The 22,076-nt window shown below is 35.9% G+C and overlaps 1 protein-coding gene and 1 long non-coding RNA gene across 4 annotated transcripts in view; one reads left to right on the top strand and one right to left on the bottom strand.

The window, feature by feature from the left end:
• MICU1 (mitochondrial calcium uptake 1) overlaps positions 1 to 22,076 on the bottom strand; it is a 217,391-nt gene that overhangs the window by 97,099 nt on the left and 98,216 nt on the right. Inside the window, exons 6-7 of one of the 2 annotated variants that reach the window (XM_082424548.1) lie at positions 19,645 to 19,707; positions 18,704 to 18,818 (exon numbers count right to left, since the gene is read on the bottom strand). In XM_082424548.1, coding sequence (XP_082280674.1) covers positions 18,704 to 18,818; positions 19,645 to 19,707 — 178 coding nt within the window. The remainder of the gene's footprint in view (positions 1 to 18,703; positions 18,819 to 19,644; positions 19,708 to 22,076) is intronic. The other variant, XM_082424547.1, reaches the window with a different exon arrangement.
• The window catches only part of LOC309642720, a 29,349-nt gene continuing 19,584 nt past the window's right edge, over positions 12,312 to 22,076 (top strand). For both annotated transcript variants that reach the window (XR_014253333.1, XR_014253334.1), the window contains exon 1: positions 12,312 to 17,320. This is a non-coding gene — a long non-coding RNA (uncharacterized lncRNA). The remainder of the gene's footprint in view (positions 17,321 to 22,076) is intronic.

The following is a 22,076-nucleotide window of genomic DNA, read 5'->3' as shown; positions in this document are numbered from 1 at the left end:
TTTAGGGTAACACTGGCTTCATATAATTAGTTTGGGAGTGTTCCCTTCTCTTCAATTTTTTGAAGATTATGAGAAAAATTGGTATTAATTTTTCTTTAAATATTTGGTAGAATTCACCCATGAAGACATCTGGTCCTGGGCTTTTCTTTGTTGGGAAGTTTTGGATTACTGATTCTAGCTCCTTGTTATTGGCCTGTTCAAATTTTCTACCTCTATGTGATTCAGACTTGATAGGCTGTATGTTTCTAGGAATTCATCCATTTCTTCTAGGTTGTCCAATTTGTTGGTGTATAATTGTTCACTGTAGTCTCTTGAGATCCTTTGTATTTCTTTGGTTCATTTGTGATGCCTCCTCTTTCATTTATAATTTTATTTGAGTCATCGCTCTCTTTTTTTTTCTGGTCTAGTAAAGTTTTGTCTATTTTGTTATCTTTTCAAAAAATCAACTCTTAGTTTCATTGAAATTTTCTATTCTCTATTTCAATTATATCTTCTCTGATCTTTGTTATTTCCTTCCTTCTATTAGATTGGGCTTAGTTTGTTCTTGTTCTTCTAAGTTCCTTGAGGTGTAAAGTTAGGCGATTTCTTTGAGATCTTTCTTTTTTCTTAATGTGTGCATTTATCACTATAAGCTTCTCTTTTGGCACTGCTTTTGTAGCATCCCAGAAGTTTCAGTACATTGTTTCCATTTTTGTTTGTTTCAAGATATTTTTCATTTCCCTTTTGATTTCATCTTTGACTCATTGGTTGTTCAGGAGTGTGTTGTTTAATTTCCATATATTTGTAAATTCCCCAAATTTCCTCTTGCTATTGATTTCTGGTTTCTTACCACTGTGGCCAGAAAAGTTACTTGATATGATTTCAATCTTTCAAAATTTGCTGACACTTGTTTTGTGACCTAATATATCATCTATTCTGGAGAATGTCCATGAGCACTTGAGAAGAATGTATATTGTACTTTTGGATGGAATGTTTTGTAAATGTCTGTTAGGTCCATTTGATCTCAAGTATAGTTCAATGTTTCCCTATTGATTTTCTGTGTGGATGATTTATCCACTGTTGAAAGTGAGATATGGGAGTTCCCTACTATTATTGTATTGTTGTCAATTACCCCCTTCAGATCTGTTTGTACTTGCTTAATATACTTAGGTACTCTGATGTTGAGTTTGTGCATATTTAAATTGTTATATTATCTGAATGAATTAACCCCTTTATCATTATATAATGACCTTCTTTATCTCTTGCTATAGTTTTTGACTTGAAGTCTATTTTGTCTGATCTAAGTATAGCTACCCCTGCTCTCTTTTGGTTTTCATTTGTGTGGAATATCTTTTTGCATCCCTGCACTTTGAGCCTCTGTAATCCCTTTAGCTGAAATGAGTACCTTGTAGGCAGCACAGAGTTGGGCCTTTTTTTTTTTTTGTAACCCATTCAGCAACTCTGCACCTTCTGATTAGAGAATTTAATCCACTTATTGGTAAGGATTTAGTATTGCTAGATTGTTAAATTTTTTTCTTTGTGGTTCCTTTGTTCTTTCTTCCTGTCTTGTTGTCTTCTTTTGTGAATTTATGACTTTCTGTAGTGGTATACTTTGATTCCCTTCTCTTTATCTTGTGTGTATTTACTATAGGTTTTTATTTTGTGGTTACCATGAGGCTTACTCAAAACATCTTGTAGCTATAACAGTCTATTTGAAGCTGATAACTTAATTTTGATTGCATACAAAAATTCTACCCTCCCTCCCTCAACATTTTATGTTCTTGATTTCACAACACACATATTTTATATTGTGTATTAACAAATTATTGTAGCTATAGCTAATTTTAACACTTTTGTCCTTTAACCTCTATATTAGAATTAAGTGGTTAACATGCCACCATATTGCAATATTAGAGTATTCTGAATCTGGCTATCTACTTAACTTTATCAGTGTTTTGTATATTTTCATGTTACTAGTTAGTTTCCTTCCATTTCAGCTTGAAGAACTCCTTTCAGCATTTCTTTTAAGGCAATGAAGAGCCTCAGCTTTTATTAGGCAAAGTATTTATCTTGCCTTCAATTGTGAAGAACAAATTTGTTGGGTAAAGTATTCTTGGTTGGCAGATTTCCTCTTTTAGCACTTTGAATATATCATTCTGTTCTCTCCTGGCCTGCAAGGTTTCTGTTGAGAATTCAGCTGATAGGCTTACTGGGGTTCACTTGTATGAGACATTTTTTTTTTCTCTTGTTGCTTTAAAAATTCTGTCTTTGTCTTTGATTTTGGTCAGTTTCATTGCAATCTGTTTTTGAGAGGATTGTTTTGGATTGAAATTTTGGGGTGGCTTATTAGCTTTGTGAACTTGGATGTCCTACTTTCTCCCAAGGTTCGGGAAGGTCTCAGCCATTATTTCTTTAAATAAGCTTTTTACACCTTTCTCTCTTCCCCTTCTAGGACTCCAATGATGTGTAGGTTTTTAAAATTAATTAATTAATCAAATTTATTTTGGCTGTATTGGGTCTTCATTGCTGCATGCAGGCTTTCTCTAGTTGCACCAAGCGGGGGCTACTCTTCGTTGCAGTGCACGGGCTTCTCATTGCAGTGGCTTCTCTTGTTGTGGAGCACAGGCTCTAGGCACGCGGGCTTCAGTAGTTGTGGCATGCAGGCTCAGCAGTTGTGGCGCACGGGCTTAGTTGCTCCATGGCATGTGGGATCTTCCCGGAACAGGGCTTGAACCCGTGTCCCCTGCACTGGCAGGTGGATTCTTAACCACTGCGCCACCAGGGAAGTCCTAGATTGTTTCTTTAAATGGTGTCTCATAAGTCTAGTAGGTTTTCTTCCTTCCTTTTCATTTTTTTTTCTTTTTGTTCCTCTCCTGGATGTTTTCAAATGATCTGTGTTTGAGCTCACTGATACTTTTTTTCTGCTTGGTTCAGTCTGCTGTTGAAACTCTCTATTGAATTCTTCATTTCAATTATTATATTCTTCACCTCCAATATTTGTTTGCTTCTTTTTTGTTTTCTATTTTTTGTTGAACTTCACATTTTGTTTTTTTTCCCTGATTTTGTTAAATTATTTATCTGTGTTCTCTTATAGCTCTCTAAGCAAGTTTAGAACAATTATTTTGAATTCTTTGCCAGGCAATTCCTGTATCTCCATTTCTTTGTGGTCAGTTACTGGAAGTTTACTGTGTTCATTTGGTGGAGTCATATTTCTTTCCCTGATTCTTCATGATCCCCATTGCCTGGTGTAGGTGTCTGCACATTTGAAGAAGCAGTCATCTTTTCCAGACTTTATGAGCTGACTTTGGTAAAGGAAAACCTCCATCTGAGGATGGGGGCACACTGGAGTGTGCTGTGATCTTGGGCCTAGTGGTGCAGGGTGCGAAGTGTAGGGGTGTGTGGCATCTCTGGGTCCAGGGGAGAAATGGTGACTCACTGGCTCAGACTGATGGAGTCCATAGCATCAACAACTGTGTAGTTCTTGGCGAGCATTGCAGGGGGTCCACAGAGGCTGCAAGGGCTGTTGGGGCCCTTGGGTGACACCTCTGGGTCCAGCAGGTAGGGACCAGGGTAGACAGTGGTGGTAGTTGGAGCCAGTGGTGTACACACACTTGGCTGTAGGGGCCAGCTACAGGTGCCTGTGTAGTGACAGAGGTCAGTTGCAAACACACGTGCAGTGGTGGAGGCCAAAGCAAGCAGTAAGGGCCAGGGCCAACTGCAGACACACTGCAGGCTGTGGTGGCTCTGGCAGTCAGCATGCACTACCGTGGCTTTAGGATCTTTCCTTGGTGCATACATGGCAACGGAGTTTGGCGGCATGCAAGGGCATAGCTGCAGGGGTTAGTCCTGAGCATGTGCACAGTGGTAGGGATCTAGGCTGGAGTCTTGCATTTGTGTAGCCTCAGAAGCCTGGACTTGCTGCTGGTGTGGGTCCCAGGTTCCAGTGGAGCAGGGGCTGGGGAGAGACTCTGGAGCTGGTGTCAGCAAGTGCAAATACCTGTGGGATAAAAACCAGTGAAATCTGCAGAAATCTGTGGCAGCTGTGCTGGACATTGGTTTGTTTAGTGGGAAAAGGTGCTGGAGTCTTCTACAGAGCATGTCTCTGGCAATCCTGATGCTCCCACTGTATGGCTTACATTGGTATTCTTGCTATTCTTCCTTATTCTTAGCCATCTCTATATGTCTCAGTTTTGCTGGTCTCTGGGTGAAACTGAAGTGAGTCTTTTGTGTGGCTGGGAAGATGCACGTAAATGGAGCTGTTTTTCCTTCCTTTTTGTGTGGATATTCTCAAATTATTCATTCTGCTGCGTTCATGAAGTTTCTTAAGTCGACTCCAGAGCTCTCCCAGAGCTGTTTTTGTTTGTAGACAGCTAACTGTTGATCTCTGTGGGAGGATGGAAGCTGGGGTCTCCGATTCCGTCATCTTTGTGATATCACCAAGTGGAACCCTCACTCCGGTGAATCCACTTCTGGGTCTCCATTTATGTTTAAAGAAGTTTCTGAGATTTCAACATCAGGTCATATCCCTATTTTCAAAAATTTTATTACACTACTATCATGTCCACTGCATGGACCTCACCATTTAGGGAATCTTATGGCTTTGCAAGCATCTTCTTGAAAATATTTCTAGAACTATTACAGGAATTTATAGGTCATTTATAATTTAGTGTGAATTCATTTAATATGAGGATTCAAAATTTTTTGACCTCAATTTGTTGTATTATGAGAAAGGAAACTGTCTTTTTGAAAGGAAGGGTGAAAAGAGACAAATAGAGATATTCCTTTGGTAGCTTAGCAAAAAGCTGTCTTTGTAGATCTGAATTAGCTCAACGAAAGAAAGGCTAATGCCACCTGTACAGCAGGAAGCTCCCTCTTTCTAACAAGACCACTTTGTCAACCAGGATGCTCCTGTTGTTACACAACTCCTGGATGTTCCTGGATGGTCCCTGCCCTCATCCTAATAATTACAGAGAGAGTCAGGGGGGCACCGTCTTTTTCTTAGAGCCCTCTCCCTGATGTGCTCCAGCTGTGTCTAAGCACTTTCTTCTGCTAAATAGCATGTGGATGGGGACTGGGTAATTTTGCTGCTTCTCTGCCTGTGAGTTTCCCCACTAGAACTTACTTTAGATTACATTTAGACTACATAGTACCAGTAGTATGTGTGTTGGTGTTCCCTTTGCATAATGAAAGGGAAAATAATTTTTTTTGGATGAAGAAATTCCTAGAAGGCAGAGAACTTAGTCTACCTCGACATTTCACCAAAGACCAGTATTTTCCTCTCAATTTGTCTTGGTAGAGATCTAAGGGCTTCCATCTGTGGAGAGAGCCCAGGGAAGAAAGAAGCCCCATATGTCCAACTAACGTTCCACTGCTGGAAAGCCTGTGCAGCCAAGCACAAAACAGAATTATGAGCTGGGTTAGTCCTATAAAAGGCCAGGGAAGGATTTCCTGATGAATTCAGCATAAAGAAAAAGACAGGTGAGTCTGACATTGGACCCAGTCCAACTCTGGCGGGTTTCCAGACCCAGTCCAGAAAAAGAAATATGCAAAGTCTGGACACTCATAAAGCAAAACTGCAGAGTCAGGATCTGAGAGGGCTTCACCCACCATCTCCAGAGGCAGCGAGCCCAAGGGGTTCAACAGCTGAGAGAGTCATTACTGTGATCTGTGGAAATGTGCTACACATTCTTTCTTCTCCTCAGTCTCTAAGCAAGAATGTTGTTTTCCTGAGATCAAGAATTAGAACGGGAACTTCAGGGACCTGGATTCTCAGCCTCAGGAATGCAGCTGCTCAGGCACTGTCCTGGAAAGAGACTGTATATGATACAGTATCACATCTGGAAACAGATGCTTCTTTATGATACACAGTACCACTCTTAGTCTCCTGTCCTCCCTTCTCTTTTTTTTTTTGAATCTCTCTTCCTCATAAATACCTATAAGTATTAGAGCAAAAGTACCCCATTTTTGCCCCTAATGCTAGATATGAACTTGGTCAAGTCATGACTGTCTTTTTATCTCTGCTTCCTGTCCTAACATGAAATAGTTTTATGAAAATGGATAGATTAGTGTTGCTATAGTAACATAAACAGGAATCACTGTATTATTTTATATACTGAAATGAGTCCATTTTTAAAGGGTGTTACTATTGGTGCATAGGTCAATCGGATGAGCCCAAAGAGAAAGCAATATTTACAGTCTGCCCAAATTACCAGAATAATTTGCTCTGATTTCAGATAAAATCTTCACTACTTCTGTTGTTTTCCTAAGAATTCAAAATAAATTTCTTAAAGTCTTAGGAATAAATAGATGACAATGTATGGTTTATGCTGCTAATTTGCAGTAGGTGAACCCAAATAGATTTCTTTTTAAAACTGTAGGCAACTTGTTTTGTTTTGAGGGTTCTATTAGAATCCTCTATTTTGGCTAGAAATAAAGGAAAATAGATCTTCTTTTATTCAAACAGCCATATTTCTATACATAGAATATGACATCTTATAATTTTTATTCTTATTTAGGTACATCCTATATCATACACACAGAGGATCTATATCAAAATCTATAGATGTATATCCTAAAATGCACGTGACATACAATATCGCATATCATATGTGTATCTATATATACACATATTTACTGATTGATTCTAATATAGTTGCTTTATAAAATATGTTTTATCCTGGTTACAATTAAACATAAACATATAAAAGATATACCTTCTGGTTACAATTTTTTTTTTTCCTTTTCAAATCAGCAGAGGTAATTGCTTTAAAATTGTAAATTGTAGGTTTCATTTGATTCTCAGCAAATTTATGCATCCACTTCTGTTGAAACTCTTATTTTTTCATATCAAAACTCTTGCCACACAGTGAAGTCAAGAAGTCTTCTAGCATTAAAAATTTTTTTCTTAAACTCCTTTTTTTTGACTCAGAACTTTCATCAAAGAAAATTTTATGTAAAAGCTTATAACTTTTCTGACTGAACAGGGAAAGGGATGAGGAAACCCTGAGCCTTGCCTACCTTCCCTCTTCCTCCCACCAAGGAATTCCATAAATGGACTCTGCAGACCTAGCGTTTTGTGGACTGTGGTTTGTAAATAGAACGTAGAATATATTCAAACTTAAAAAATTATCCACTGTTTATCTGAAATTACAATTCAATTTGTGTTCTGTATTTTTACTTGCTAAATTTGGCAACCCTATTTACAAACAATTATTTTAATGAAAAGAGCTCTCAGTTCCATAACAGAGGAGAGGATTTTCCCTTAGTATTCATAAATATCTTGAACACACGATAACTTCTCTAATTTCAGTTCTCCAGCTCACCAAGTGGGTTTAATAATTAAGGCTCTAACTACCTCACTAGTTATTCTAAGAAAGAATTAGGCTTTAGAGAATTCCCTGGTGGGCCAGGGGTTAGGACTCACCGCTCTCACTGCCAAGGGCCTAGGTTTGATGCCTGGTTGGGAAACTAAGATTTTATAAGCCGCATGGTGCAGCCAAAAAAAAAGAAAAAAAAAAAAAAAAGAATTACGCTTTAGCCTAAAGGTTCAAGATGCATGAAGTTATCACTGATACTGGTTTTTAAAAAATTCCATTAAAAAGCACTAACTACTAATAGCATATCAAGAGTCATTTATAAAATGCTTAATAATTAAACATTCCAAACTCACCCTGTTTTCTTCAAGCTGTATTATAGTCTGAATGTGAATAATTTAATAAATATTTTAAATAGAAAAAAAAAAAAAAAAAGAAGACAGGTAACTCCATCTGTGAGAATAATGGTGTTAGGATAAAACTATGCTCTGCTTTGAATATTTTCACCTCTGGGTGCTGAAACAAGTTGAATTATGCACTATTTTGCAACAATCCCCAACATGTGATTTGTTATTCTCTTAGGTCTATGAGACAATTTCTCCTCATTAGAATCAAACAGTTAAATATTACTTTATATTTAGACTACACTTGAAATGAAACTATTGAAGGAAACATTGCAGTGAGTCCTTCTGTGAAGAAAATAATTATGGTTTAATTCATCTGCTTTATAAGTCTAGATTTTGCATCATTGCTTTTCTTAACGTGAGGCATCCAATACCCTCTCTCTCAAAGATTCATATTCACTCAGCTTAAAAGCAACTCTGTGACAGATGAATGACACAGAAAGACTGCAGTTAATTATATAATTGTCTAGGGGCTTCACAGGGTTAATGTATCTAATTTGCTCCTAAATAACAGATTAGATATGCAATGTGTTTGGCCCATGGAGGAATTCTAGATACATAAATACATTTAACTATACTCTAAGCCTCTATGTTTTTTCACTATAAGAATCTAACATCTTTTCTTTTTTTATTTCTGTACACCAAGGTACCAGTAAAATAAACTTTTGGAATTCTATAGTACCAGTCAACCTAGACATGACTGAAAGACAGGCTTTCAAACACAAAAAATAATTAATTTTAAGAGGTGTTTAAAAAAAAGGAAAAAGTTTTAGAACCATTAGAGAAGCTTAATAAACTATGGCTATCATCCCAAACATCCTTAACTATTGTTGTTAATTAGCAATAGAGTAGCTATCCTTTTTCCACTGTGTCTAAAATAAAAAGGAAAAAGGCTAAAAGAACAAGAAAAAGGAAGAAGGAAAAAAAGTGTAGAGAATTCTAGTGCCCACTGATATCTGTGTTTTCCTTGAGAGGGATGGTGGTGGCAAGAGCACATAGGACCTTGAAGGCCACTGTAATGACTTTGGCTTTTACTTCGAGATTAAAATCCAAGAGAGAATGGAAGCCTTGGGGGATTTTGAGCATAGGGATGATGTGATTTTATGGCGGGATTCTGGATTATTTCAAAGTAGAGCTGACAGAATTTGCTGACAGATGAACAATACAAATATTCAGGCTATTTTAAAAAATACACACACGTACTCGACACACACACACACTTTTTCTTTTCCCAAAATGGAATCGTGCAATAAGTATGTACTGACTCATCAGTATATTGTGAACAGTTTTTTATGCTAATAAATCTCTGCATTACATATATGAAGTGCTGTATTAAATTTCATTGCATGGATTTATTGTAATTTGTTCAGCCATCTGTTTGATATTTGAGTTCTTCCCAGTTTATTTTTTGACCATCAACATCATTATACATGTGATCATTTTATTAGTCTAAACTTGTAGAATTGCAATTGCTGAGCCAAAGTGTAACCACTTAATGAAAGTGTTTGGGAAACACTGACAAGATTCTAAAAAAGCATGTTAATATTTTATACTTTTACCAACACTATACAGTCAACTAAATTTAAGTGTCATTCCAATAGTTAATTCTGATGCACAAAGAGTTTTGGGTACACTATGGATTTGGTAGTCAAATGAGAGGAGGAGCAACTAATTGCCCCTTCAAAAGAGGTAAACAATACTAATCTTTATCCTAGTTTCTTGGAGTCCTTTAGACCTTTGAGAGTGATCTCAGTTTAGGAAAGACTTCATTCACCCCATGTAGTTTTGAGGACTAAGCCCAAGTCTAAGCTAGTTTAGCTGTAGGGTAGACCAGGTGGTAAAGCTGCCTGAGATGCAAGGTACAGCCACGATGCCTACACTTTGTATAGGTCCTAGACAAACCCATAACCTTTGATTTACAGGTCTATAGTCAGCCACAGGGTAGCCAGGACCCCATGAATATGGGGTAGGAGGAAGGGAATTAAGTTGCTATTCCTAGCAGCAATAATTGGAAGGAGCTGTTTGGAAGACCCATGTTTCTACTTTAACAGATTTTGACCATAAGGAAAAAACACTGAGAAATTTAACGTATATTCTTAGAACAGACTTAAAATTCATATTGACTTAGTCTTGCTTTCATTTGAAAATCCTAAGACAATGAAAGAAACCACAAAAGATGTTACTATGAGGTTACCACCAGCAATAGCTACAGAGAGAGCTCTTTATTCTTTATTGTGTCTCAGTGTGATTTATTTATTTAATGTCAACTGGCAAGGTTTTCTAAATAATATGAAACACTACCTGTCAAAAACCTGAGTTTAAAAACTTCATAAGATTGTGAAATGTTTCTGAATTCCTTCAGCAAGATTTTAGCTGTATAGACACTTATTCCTTCGAACTACTGCTCTTCTTCCATTTACCTCTTTTCTAGAAAATACATTTCAGCCCTGATTCTAAAATATTTTATATCTATATATAAAATTTATATGCTTATATATCTATCTATATATCTCTAAATAAAATTTTACACTTGAAGAAAAGAAATAGCTAATGTTCATAGTTCACAGTACATAACCTGTCTTTGAGTTATATCTCAGCCTTACTTACTGGATGACCTTCAGAGAGCTGCCAGAAACAGTCCCTCATTTAAATTGCTCTTCCTTAACACTGTTATTTGACAGTTGTGCTACAGGAAGAGTATTCAATGCCAGAGATGTCAAAAAGCTTTGATTCCCCAAGAGTTCCTGGGAGATAAATTCTAAAAGGCATGCCAGTGTTTTAGCCTTGTATTAAGGTCACGTTCTTCTTTCGAAATATATTTTCTTCAAATGCATGTTACTATTTTTATGCCCAAGTTACATATGCCTGTGTGATAGATTCCCCACCCCTATCTTCAGAGATCTAAAAAAAAAATAATCATCTGCTTGACATTCATTTCATTCTATGTGGTTTCCATTCCATGTGCTCAATAACAGCCACACTTATGCCAAGATACAACTTAATGAATACATGCTTACAATTAGCTGCTTTAAAAAAGAGATTGGATATTTGATACTTAATTTATGCTCATTTTGAAGGACGCTCTTTACATGTGACTTAGTTTGGTGTTCACCCAAAACACTATTTTACTTTTCAGTTTAGTGTCCAAATAGAAAAAAGTTTTCTATTCTAATTAATTTTCTAGCTTTCATCGTGTATATATAGATAGAGAATAGCTACTATTTTAAAAGTTTTAAATACTAGGCAGGATGCTAAGGGTACTTGGAGCAATATAACATTCTAGTATGTATACTAAAGTAACTACTCAGAAAAATTCTTAGATACTTAGCCAACAAATATACATGGAGTACTTATTATGTGCCAGATACTGGGCTGGATACCTTCTCCAGAAGGGATAGTGATTAGGTAAACCATTCCATGACAACCACTATTTCTTTCCCTGGTTTCCTATTTGCACCTTCAAATTCTTCAGCATAACAAATAAGCATTTTCTAAAGCTATTCCAGGAATAGGTAAGCAACACATCATGAAGCCTAAGCATAACCAAATACTATTAAGTTGTGGGTTTTTGGGAAAAGTCAGACATATAGAATGGACAGATACATTTGATTCCAGTCCAGCTTCTAAGAGGCAAACAATGCAAAAAAGTGGGACTCACAGACCACAGCAAAGATTTTTACACATCATCAATTACTGAGGGCTGAATTCCTACAGAGCCACCCCAATCATAAACAAAACAAGACATGGTAGAGGCTGAGGAGGATAGGACAGATGTTAGGTGAGTTATAAGAGGGGAAGTTTCTATAATCTGTTCTTGGGAAATGAAGGGAAGACTCTGGCAGGAAGGTAAACTGAGGTCCATTTGACACTGTAATGTATGGAGATGGATGGGTGGCTGGGTCTCCTTTCTACCTAGAAGAGACCCAAAGAAGCCACATCCCAAATATCCTTTCATTCAAATATTTTTGGAATGACTAGTATTAGTAAGATACAGTGTTAGGTACTTTGGGGATACAAAGCCATATGGCATAGTTCCTACTTCAAGATATTACTTAGTGATAACACACTGTCTAAACTTGCATCAATTAGAGATTCTTTTGAATTAACAAATACCTCTGGAGCTGTTACGAGGTGCCATAATTCATTCACAGTTCAATGTAAAAAAGTTTTAAAAATTCTGATGTTTAAAACAAGTAAAATCTTAGCTGAGATATGCTATAATAATAATAATATTATAATAAATAATAAATAAATAATGTTATAGGTTAGGGTACTTTCTAGAAGGCAGAGAATTTAGCCTATTTGGAGTTTTACTTTTCTTGCTTCAGGAATTTTCTCCCATTGATAAATGAGACCTAAGAAAGAGGGAAGCCTTCCCCTGTTAGGTCTTCCTTTCCGAGAACCTAAGGAGCAGAGAAGGAAAACCAAGGGCAGACCTCCTCCTCTTCTCTCTTCTAGAGCTCCTATATGAATTTCATATATCACAGAGAAGGGGCTCCCTGGAAAAGTGGCAGAAAGCTTTACAGGCCAATATAAGCCATTCAAGAGAGTACAAAATGTATGCAGACATAATAATAATTTTAGTGGCAGCATCAGCTCATAGAGCATACAGATCTCTTTCCTCTTGTGTCTCCCTCCTCCTACCCTCTCTATCCCACCCCTCTAGGTGGTCACAAAGCACCGAGCTGATCTCCCTGTGCTATGCGGCTGCTTCCCACTAGCTATCTATTTTACGTTTGGTAGTGTATATATGTCCATGCCACTCTCTCACTTTGTCCCAGCTTACCCTTCCCCCTCCCCATATCCTCAAGTCCATTCTCTAGTAGGTCTGCATCTTTATTCCCATCTTGCCCCTAGGTTCTTCTGACCATTTTCTTTCTTTCTTTCTTTTTTCAGATTCCATATATATGTGTTAGCAGACAGTATTTGTTTTTCTCTTTCTGACTTACTTCACTTTGTATGACAGTTTCTAGGTCCATCCACCTCACTACAAATACCTCAATTTCGTTCCTTTTTATGGCTGAGTAATATTCCATTGTATATATGTGCCACATCTTCTTTACCCATTCATCTGTTGATGGACACTTAGGTTGCTTCCATGTCCTGGTTATTGTAAATAGAGCCGAAATGAACATTGTAGTACATGACTCTTTTTGAATTATGGTTTTCTCAGGGTATATGCCCAGTAGTGGGATTGCTGGGTCATATGGTAGTTCTATTTTTAGTTTTTTAAGGAACCTCCAGACTGTTCTCCATAGTGGCTGTATCAATTTACATTCCCACCAACAGCCCTTGGCCATATTTTTCAACAGACTCATTCAACCTGAAAAACTTATTTTCATCTATAACTTCTATAACATTTTCATTAGCCAGAATGGCACAGAATGGTACTGCTATCTCCAAGCCACATACACTTTGTGATCAGCTCTGGACTTCAATATGGCAAGAGGAATAAAATATTATAAACTTTCACTTGAATGCTGTTGTAATTTCCCAAAAGGTTTGTATATTTGTGAGAAAGATGCATCACAATGAGGATGTAGTTTGTCAGTAAATCAAATTCTCCTACAGTGAAAACCCACTTAATTAAATTTCTCTACTAATTCCTTCAAATATAAAGAGGGAATCAAAATTAGAACACATTGACCTATGCCTGATTTTCATTAGGTCTGTTCCTAGGTACTGAACATGCCATAGCATTTTTTGCTTTTGATTTTTCTGGTGGCTTTTCAAAGATTAATAGTAAATAGTAAAAATGCTTAATAATCAACTTTTTGATCATTTTATTATTGTCTCCTCAAGCTATCTAGAACTGTTTTTATGTTATTAGCCCACAGGGTCAATAACTTTAGTTAGAAAATGTGTGAAGACAAAGAACAAAAAATAAATATTTCATAACTGTCAGTGGCAAAGATCCTGATTCTAAGTTATATTATCATAACCTAGTGAATCTTAGCATTAGCTACTGAATGATCCAAATCAATAAATAATATATAGCATTCAAGATAAACCTTGACAACCTTTCTCTGTATCTAGTTATGGAGAAAAATCTCTGACTTCAACTATAAGATTTAAGACCATCGCTAATGTTGTAGTTGGTTAGTGCAGAGAACTAAGCCATGCTTCTGTGTTCTCATTCCATTCCTATTAACCTACTTTAAGGATCAAAGGCTCTTTGGAAATTATTTAATAATAATTATTAACAGTCTTCTTTATCTTGCCTAGAATGAATCTGAATTTATTTTATTAATGAGTAGTTATTTAGTAAATACCTAATATTCTACTTAATACAGATGTTATGGCTCATGTTGACAACTCTTCAAGTTAATCCTTCAAACCTGATCAGAGAGATAAGGTATGAAGCAATAGAATTTATGGATTAGGGTAAGAGGGGGATACAAATATGTGAATTCTGAATTATAAGAAACCTTGTAGTTATTAGAAAGTTTATATACTTCTTAGAAGAAAGCTTATTTAGAAGTAGATTAATTTAAAAACATGTTTCCCTCACTCCACTGGTACTGGATGCAGACTGAGGACATCAACGGCTAAAAGAACGGCTCTCAATTCAGGATATAAACAGCAAAGTCAAGTCTCATGTTTGATAAAACTTCCTTTTGGAGAAGATTGAAAAAAAAATTCTTGTTTTGTTACTTTGCCACAATGCTTTTTATACAGTAGATATGTTTGTGATGAATATCATTACAAATTTGTAGCGAATATCATTACAAACCTATGATCACTGTCAGTCAGTTACATTCTAGGTAGGAAGATGGACAATAAAGAAGATAAATCAATTATGCACTTCTGGGTAGTTATCCGAAGAACACAAAAATACTAATTTGCAAAGATATAGGCATCCCTATGTTCAATGTAGCATTATTTACAAAGCCATGCCATGGAAACAACCTAAGTGTCCATCGATGGATGACTGGATAAAGATGTGGTATACATATAAATATAATGGAACATTATTCAGCCATAAAAAAGGATGAAATCTTGCCACTTGTGGCAACCTGGATGGACCTTGAGGGTATTATGCTAAGTGAAGTTAAGTCAGATGCAGAAAGACAAATACCATTTGATTTCCTTCACACATGGAATCTAAAAAAAACAAATGAAGAAACAAAATAAAGCAGAAACAAACTCATAGAGAACAGATTAGTGGTTACCAGAGGGGAAGGAGGTTGAAGGGTAGGCAAAATGGGTGAAGGGGGTTAACTGTATGGTGATGGATGGTAACTAGACTTGTGATGGTGATCACTTTGTAGTGTATGCAAGATGTTGAATTATAATGTTGTACACCTGAAACTTACATAATTTTTTTAAAAAAGAAATCAATTATATAGACTGTTAAATAGTGACAAGTGCCAAGGAGAAAAAAGAAAGCAAAAAAGGGATTTAGGAGATGTGTATGCATAAGTGTGTGTGTATGACATGATAAAAGGTATTTAAAATTTTAGGCTGGCCAAAGAAGGCCCCCATTATCCAAAGCACATACAAAGAAGAGTGAGAAATTTATGCCACTGCTTATTATAAGCACAAGATATTGCTGCCAAATTGGTTGTTATTCTGGGTGTGTGTCCAAAAAATTCTTGTTTAGCTAAACAAATGAAACTTCTAAAAAGTTTAAATAAGAAGAATTAACTCTATTTAATGCAGGAAATTACACTGCATAACATGCATTTTTAGTAAAGCAGCTTTCCTTTCTTTCTTTTTTAAAAATATTTATTTATTTATTTATTTGGTTGCACCGGGTCTTAGTTGCGGCACATGGGATCTTCGTTCCCGTGTGCAGGATCTTTAGTTGTGGCGTGTGAACTCTTAGTTGCGGCATGTGGGACCTAGTTCCCTGACCAGGGATCAAACCCGGGCCCCCTGCATTGGGAGCGTGGAGTCTTAGCCACTGGACTACCAGGGAAGTCTCAGTAAAGCAGCTTTCTTAATTTTATTTTTAGGAAACGAATCATGAATCGAAAGAGAGAAAACAAATAATTTACTATATAAGGTTGTTGAATTTTATTTTAGACAACATGGTAGAGTTTCTAAAGTACTGAGAGGTTCCAAGTGTCAATCCATTTGGGTAGAGTGTTTATATTCTTCAAAATGATGGCAATTTCTTGAACATCATTGAGTCTATTAATTTTGAAAAAAAACCCAGCTAATTAGAAATACAACAGTCTTGCATTATCTGGGTTATGCTGTTCACGTTGCTGTGGCTGGTTTTCCACTGGAAATGTCAAGAACGGTCCATGTTGTCCACCACAGTAACAGATGAATAAATATGCTAATGCAATTCCCCTAGTCCCAAGCCACTCCCCAGCAAAGCTTTTCGTGTTTAAAGAATTGCATTCCTTCTTGCAGGACAACCTGGGAACAATTTAGTGTATTTAGATGTAATGATTCCTGGTTATCCACAAAGAAGTTGATCCACTGAGTGCCTCATTTCTTATCGTCCTAGCAGCAATTAGAATGTGGGAAATAACTTGTCTCAATGTAATTTCTGTGGCATATTTTCCTCCATGTCTTGTTAAATAAAGTAAGCAATGCAGTGTACAACATTCAGATTGCAAGGATGCTTGAACTGCCCATTATCTACAGGAGAGTTTTAGGACCAGTCTTGCCACAGCCCAGCCTTAGAGAAAGAAGAGGCACTATGGTAAGCTATGGCTTATCACTGCTGAAAATGTGACCACAGCAGTAAAGCCAAGTGACAGGAGCCCATATGATGGGATGGCCTGGGTTCAAACCCTGAATCATCTACTTACCGTGGGACTTGAGATACGTTCTTTAATTTTTTGTATGCCTCAATTTCAAAATGAAGATAAGAAACTACAAACATTATAGGGTTGATATGAGGAAAATATATGTGTAATTGAAGTCCTCAAAGGAGAGGATGAGGAAGCAAAGTATTTGATGAAATAACAGTTGAAAATTTTCCAAATTTGATGAAAATTATAAACCCACAGACCCCAAAACTCAAAGAATCCCAAGACAAGAAACATAAAGAACACTATTTCGAAGTACATAATAATACCAAAACCAAACAACCCTGCTAAAAACTACATCTGTGGTTCTCCACCAGGGATTATTCCTCCCCATTCCTACTCCCCAGGGGACATCTGACAATTTCTGAAGACATTTTTGTTTGTCACAACTGGGAGGGGAAGAGCGTGTGTGACTGGCATCTAACGGGTAGAGGCCAGGAATTCTGCTAAACATCCTATAATGCACAGGACAGCCCTCACAACAACGAATTATCCTGCCTAAAGCATCAATAGTGCTAAGGTTGAGAAATACTAAAAGCATGTAATAATCAAAAGGCTTAAAACTAGTGATAAAGAGAAAATCATATCATCATAATTATCTCATTCCTGACAAATATAGAAAGTATATGACATTGTAATATTAAGCATTTTTTGGTAAATTACTCACCATGGTTATGCCAGGAGCTGAGCACCAGTAAGTAAAGGTGCCCAGACCTGTAGAGCTACTTGGAGGGGTTTCCAGAACTCACAGGTCAATGTGACCTTTTTTTCTTTTTTTAACCTAAATTTAGGGAGCTACACAATGTGCAAAGTATTCTGAAGATTCTGCCGTGGTTCTCCTGACACTTAATCACAGGTAAGAAGTGGTGGGACCAGAATTTGAACTGAAGTCTGTTTTGAAAAAACACCAAAATAATAACTAATAATACACAATTTAAGATAAAAAAAGTGCTCTTAGTTTACTATCTTGGATCTTCGTAACAAGTCAATGCACATCTACGTTGCTAGAGCAGTGGTCCACTACAAATTTATTCAGATGCTTTGGTAGCCCAAGACAGTTGTTAGTCTATATTTCTTGGCATATTAGTCTATATTTCTTCATTTTTCTGTCAATTGGAGGGAAGAAGAGTGAAGGGTAGTCACAGCTATGGCAGGAACTGTGTATGTTATTTATTGAAAATTGTTTATAGTTTTAAAAAAAATTTTTATTGGAGTATAGTTGATTTACAATGTTGTGTTAATTTCACTGCACAGCAAAGTGAATCAGTTACACATATGCACATATCCACTCTTTTCTAAATTCTTTTCTCATATAGGTCATTACAGAGTATTGAGAAGAGTTCCCTATGCTATACAGTAGGTCCTTATTAGTTATCTATTTTATACATAGTAGTGTGTATATGTCAATCCCAATCTCCCAATTTACCCCTCCCCACCCCTTCCCCCCTGGTAACCATAAGTTTGGAAAACTGTTTATAGTTTTATCTTTATAGATGCCTAGCCTGGAGAAGGGAAGGAAGATATGGTTATTTTTGTTTGATATGTTCCCCCATGGAAAAAAAATTGAGAATCACTTCTCTGAAATATATAAATCAGATCTCTTTGGATCAATTTAGGTAGATTTTAATAGAATGTACATGGAGAGCTACAGACATACTTTTTTTTTTCTGAATGGTTAAAAAAAGTCACACTAAAGGAAAATAATACTAAGAACACTCATAGTAGCATACTAATCAACAAAATTGTTTAGCTTAGAAAAATTAGAAATTCATCAGTGCTCTAAATGAGTCAAATTTGAGTTCTGTGTCTTAAGAAGGTACCGTCCAAGGTTGAAAAATCAATATTCAACACAATTAGAACAACCAAGCCAGTCTTCTTCTTTAGTAGAGGAAATACTAGATCAATATGTGTTTTACTGAGGAAGTATAAACATTAATGAGGGCTAGAGGAGCAGGCAATATATAATTTATCTTGAGCTTCAAACAGTTAAAAGTAGATGTGACTTCACAGTTTTGTTTTGTTTTTTTCTTTTAACTTTACATTTTAACTTTATTTTCCTTCCTCTTTCTCAGGTGGTTCTATATACAAGTTACAGAGAACTCAAAAGAAATGAAATTTGATGTAACTTATCATTCATTAACTTTGCAAACATGCCTTGTTTCCCCCTCCAATTGACTTAACTCTTTTTATAGTCCTATATATTCTCTATAAATGAATAAAAAGAAAAGTTTATACTTACTAGAAAGAACAGTCGTAAGGAAAATGTAGTCTGAAAAGGATATGAGTCCACATTCTCCAAGGGTGTAAAATATACTGCCTTCATCAGCAAATTTTTCTCGTTCCTGGGCAATTTTCTATTGAATGTATGGGTTCCACCAAAAGATAAAAAGAAGATATAACAGAATGAGAATATAAATAGTTAGAGATGAATCACCATTTATCTGACAGTTTTATGCTATTTATCATAAGCATTTCTCTGATGGCCATTCCAAATTAATGGATCCTTTACAGTTTTTAAGATGATTAAAATTATAAGAAAAAAGATGATTTTGTTTGTTTGTTTGTTTCAACACTGGCTTAATGTGAACAATGGAATAAAATTTTCAATTTTATGAACTCCTGCCATTTAACATATAATAGGCCCACTTCAGGGCTGGTTTTATCTCTTAGTTTGAAAAACAATCCACCTTTTTCTATAGAGGTATATAAGGTAGAGAAAAAAAAATGAAAAACTAAAATAAAATCAGTTCTAAATGCCCAAGAGAAACTATACAACTAGTAATGAGAAATGAAGAGGTAAGCAACTATTGTCAACACCCACACAAATGCTCAGAAAACTAATTTCTGAAATACTAATTTTAACTTTTACCTTATGAACCCCAAGAACCTTAGTTTTGGAATGTAGAACAGTTTACAAAGTAAACAGCATCTCTGAAATATAATGTCAAATCAGACACACACCAAACTTTAGGCATGAGTTAATTTAATTATATTTACTGTGACCTTGGTGGAGGCTCCTAAATTTCAGCTATTTGAAGAAACTCTCCCAAAACTTAGCTTTTACTCTAAGTATGTATTTATTTTCTTTAATCTATAAAGCTCACAAAGAGAGTTAATTCTCAGGTTCAGTAATGGTCTATGTGGGAAGCAGTCTCTTCCTGGGTGTTTAAGGAAACTTACCCTGTTTTCTGATTTGCTACCAAACCATAAACTTAGTGGTGACATTGAAGATACTTTCAAAAACTGAAAAGGATCCACCAAAGAGTTAGACTTGAAACACATTTCCATAAGTTCTGGACCAACCAAAGAAATTTCAGGAATTATTCTGGGTACCAAAAAAAGAAATAGGAGGTTTTAAAAACCCAAACCAACAAAGCACAAAGTAATAACATCATGCAAGCACAAAATAAGAAGCAGCACTGCAAGCATAACCTTGGGAGGAGTATCATGAAAATTAAACCAACAAGCACCACCACACCACCATCCAGGTACACAACTATCCAATAGGTTACCTCTGTCTAGTGAAGATCCCATCATACACCACAAAGGAAAGAAAACTGGTTAACCAATTGAAGACACAAGTACCAAATGAATCATCATGATCTTCTTAGTAAACCCACTCAAAATAGCCTCTACTGGATATTTGCTTGTAATAGGAAACAGTAACCATGGACAGGCAAAAATCCATAGTTGAACGCCTGCAAAGTGGTAAGAGGTTTTGATGGCAGTTTCTTCTTAGGAAAGTGCTTCTGACTCATTTGTGATGGGCAGAAAGCCTGGTCCAGCCTGACAGCATTTAGAGATTACTTCTTTGAGTCAAAACCAAAAATGAGCCCACGGTCCAATATGTTCAATTAAGGTTAGATCTCATATCACACTTGATCGTCTACCAATAGATTAAACACAAATTTCAGACAAAAGAAGGCTACTGGATGAAAAGAGCAGCAAAGCTGTTCACTGGGAAGTTAATATTTTAATTTCTCAAAAGAAAAAAAATGTACATTTTTAACATTATCCAAGATACTGCAAAAGTAAAGCATGTGAATAAGAAAAAATACACAAAATGAGAACAGGCTGTCAAAAGCATACCATTACTATCCAGAATAAATTTGTATAGAAGCTGAGTAACCCATATTAATTATGTAATAATCTTATGGAGAGATTGCTATAAGCAAATAAAGTAAATAATATATTGGGATCCAGAAGTCGAGAAACAGACAAAAGTCTAAGGACAAACTGAAATGAGGCAGATAAGCCAAAAAAGCGTATCTAACATTATTTTTCTAAGAACCATCTGGACTATGCTGCTGCTCAGAAGATAAAAAGAAAAATCCAAGTTTGTCCACAACTTTTTATTTTGATATACTTTCAAACTCATAAAAGTGGAAAGATCCGTATAGGGAACTCTCATATGCTTTTTACTCAGAATCACCAACAGTTTATGTTATCACCCTATTTGCTTTTCATTTTATATAGATACATATTTTCTTTTACACCACATTGAAAGTTGGAGACATATGCCCCTTTACACTTAAATACTTCAGTATATATTTCCTATGAACAAAGACATTCTCTTACATACTACAGTATACATTTCATAAAACCAGGATATTTAATACTGATAGTACTATTATCTAATCCACAGTCTATTATCAAATTTAGTGAACTGTCCCAATAATTTCCTTTACAGCTATCTTCCCCCCAGTCCAGGATGTAGTCCACAATCATAAATGGCATTTAGTTGTCATGTCTTTTTAATCTCCATTAATCTAAAACAGCTTTCTTTGCCCATCTTTATTTTTTCCTTTGGAGGTTTATGCCCAAATTTATTTTTTCCTTTGGAGGTTTATTATTATTTTTGATTGTGGTAAAATTCACATGACATAAAATTCACCATTTTAACCATTTAACCATAAAATGTGTGGGCCTTTTAGGTTTGGCTTCTTTCACGTATCATATTTTGTAGGTTCATCCATGTTGTAGCATCAATCAGTACTTCATTCCTTTTTATCGCCAAATAATATTCCATTGTATATATACCACAAATTGTTTATCCATTCATCCACTGAAGGATATTCGGGTTGCTTCCACCTTTTGGCTATTGTGAATAGTGCTACCATGTACATTCATGTACAAGTATTTGTTTGAATATCTGCTTTCAGTTTTTTTGGGTATATACCTGAGAGTGGAATTGCTGAGTCATATCATAACTCTCAGTTTAAGTTTTTGAGGAATGGCCAAACTGTTTTCCACAGCGGCTACACTATTTTGCATTAATACCAGCAATGTAAAAGGGTTCCAGTTTCTCCACATCCTCAATTTTCTTTTTCTTTCTTTTTTTTAAAAAATTATATCCATCCTAGTGAGTGTGAAATGGTATGTTATTGAGGTTTGATTTACATTTCCCTAGGGCCTAATGATGTTGAGCATCTTCTCAGGTGTCTGTTGGCCATCTGTATTATCTTCTTTGGAGAAATCTCTATTCAAATCGTTTGCCCATTTTTGAGTTGGGTTATTTGTCTTTCTGTTGTTGAGTTGTAAGTTTCTTTATATCAATATATTCTATACACTAAACATATCAGATATAGGGTTTGCAAATATGTTCTCTCATT

This window comes from Balaenoptera physalus, assembly GCF_965194825.1.
Source record: "Balaenoptera physalus genome assembly, chromosome: 14".
NCBI classification, from domain to species: domain Eukaryota; kingdom Metazoa; phylum Chordata; class Mammalia; order Artiodactyla; family Balaenopteridae; genus Balaenoptera; species Balaenoptera physalus.
The sequence above is the reverse complement of the archived record's forward strand: the minus strand, read 5'-3'. Positions and strand labels throughout refer to the sequence as shown.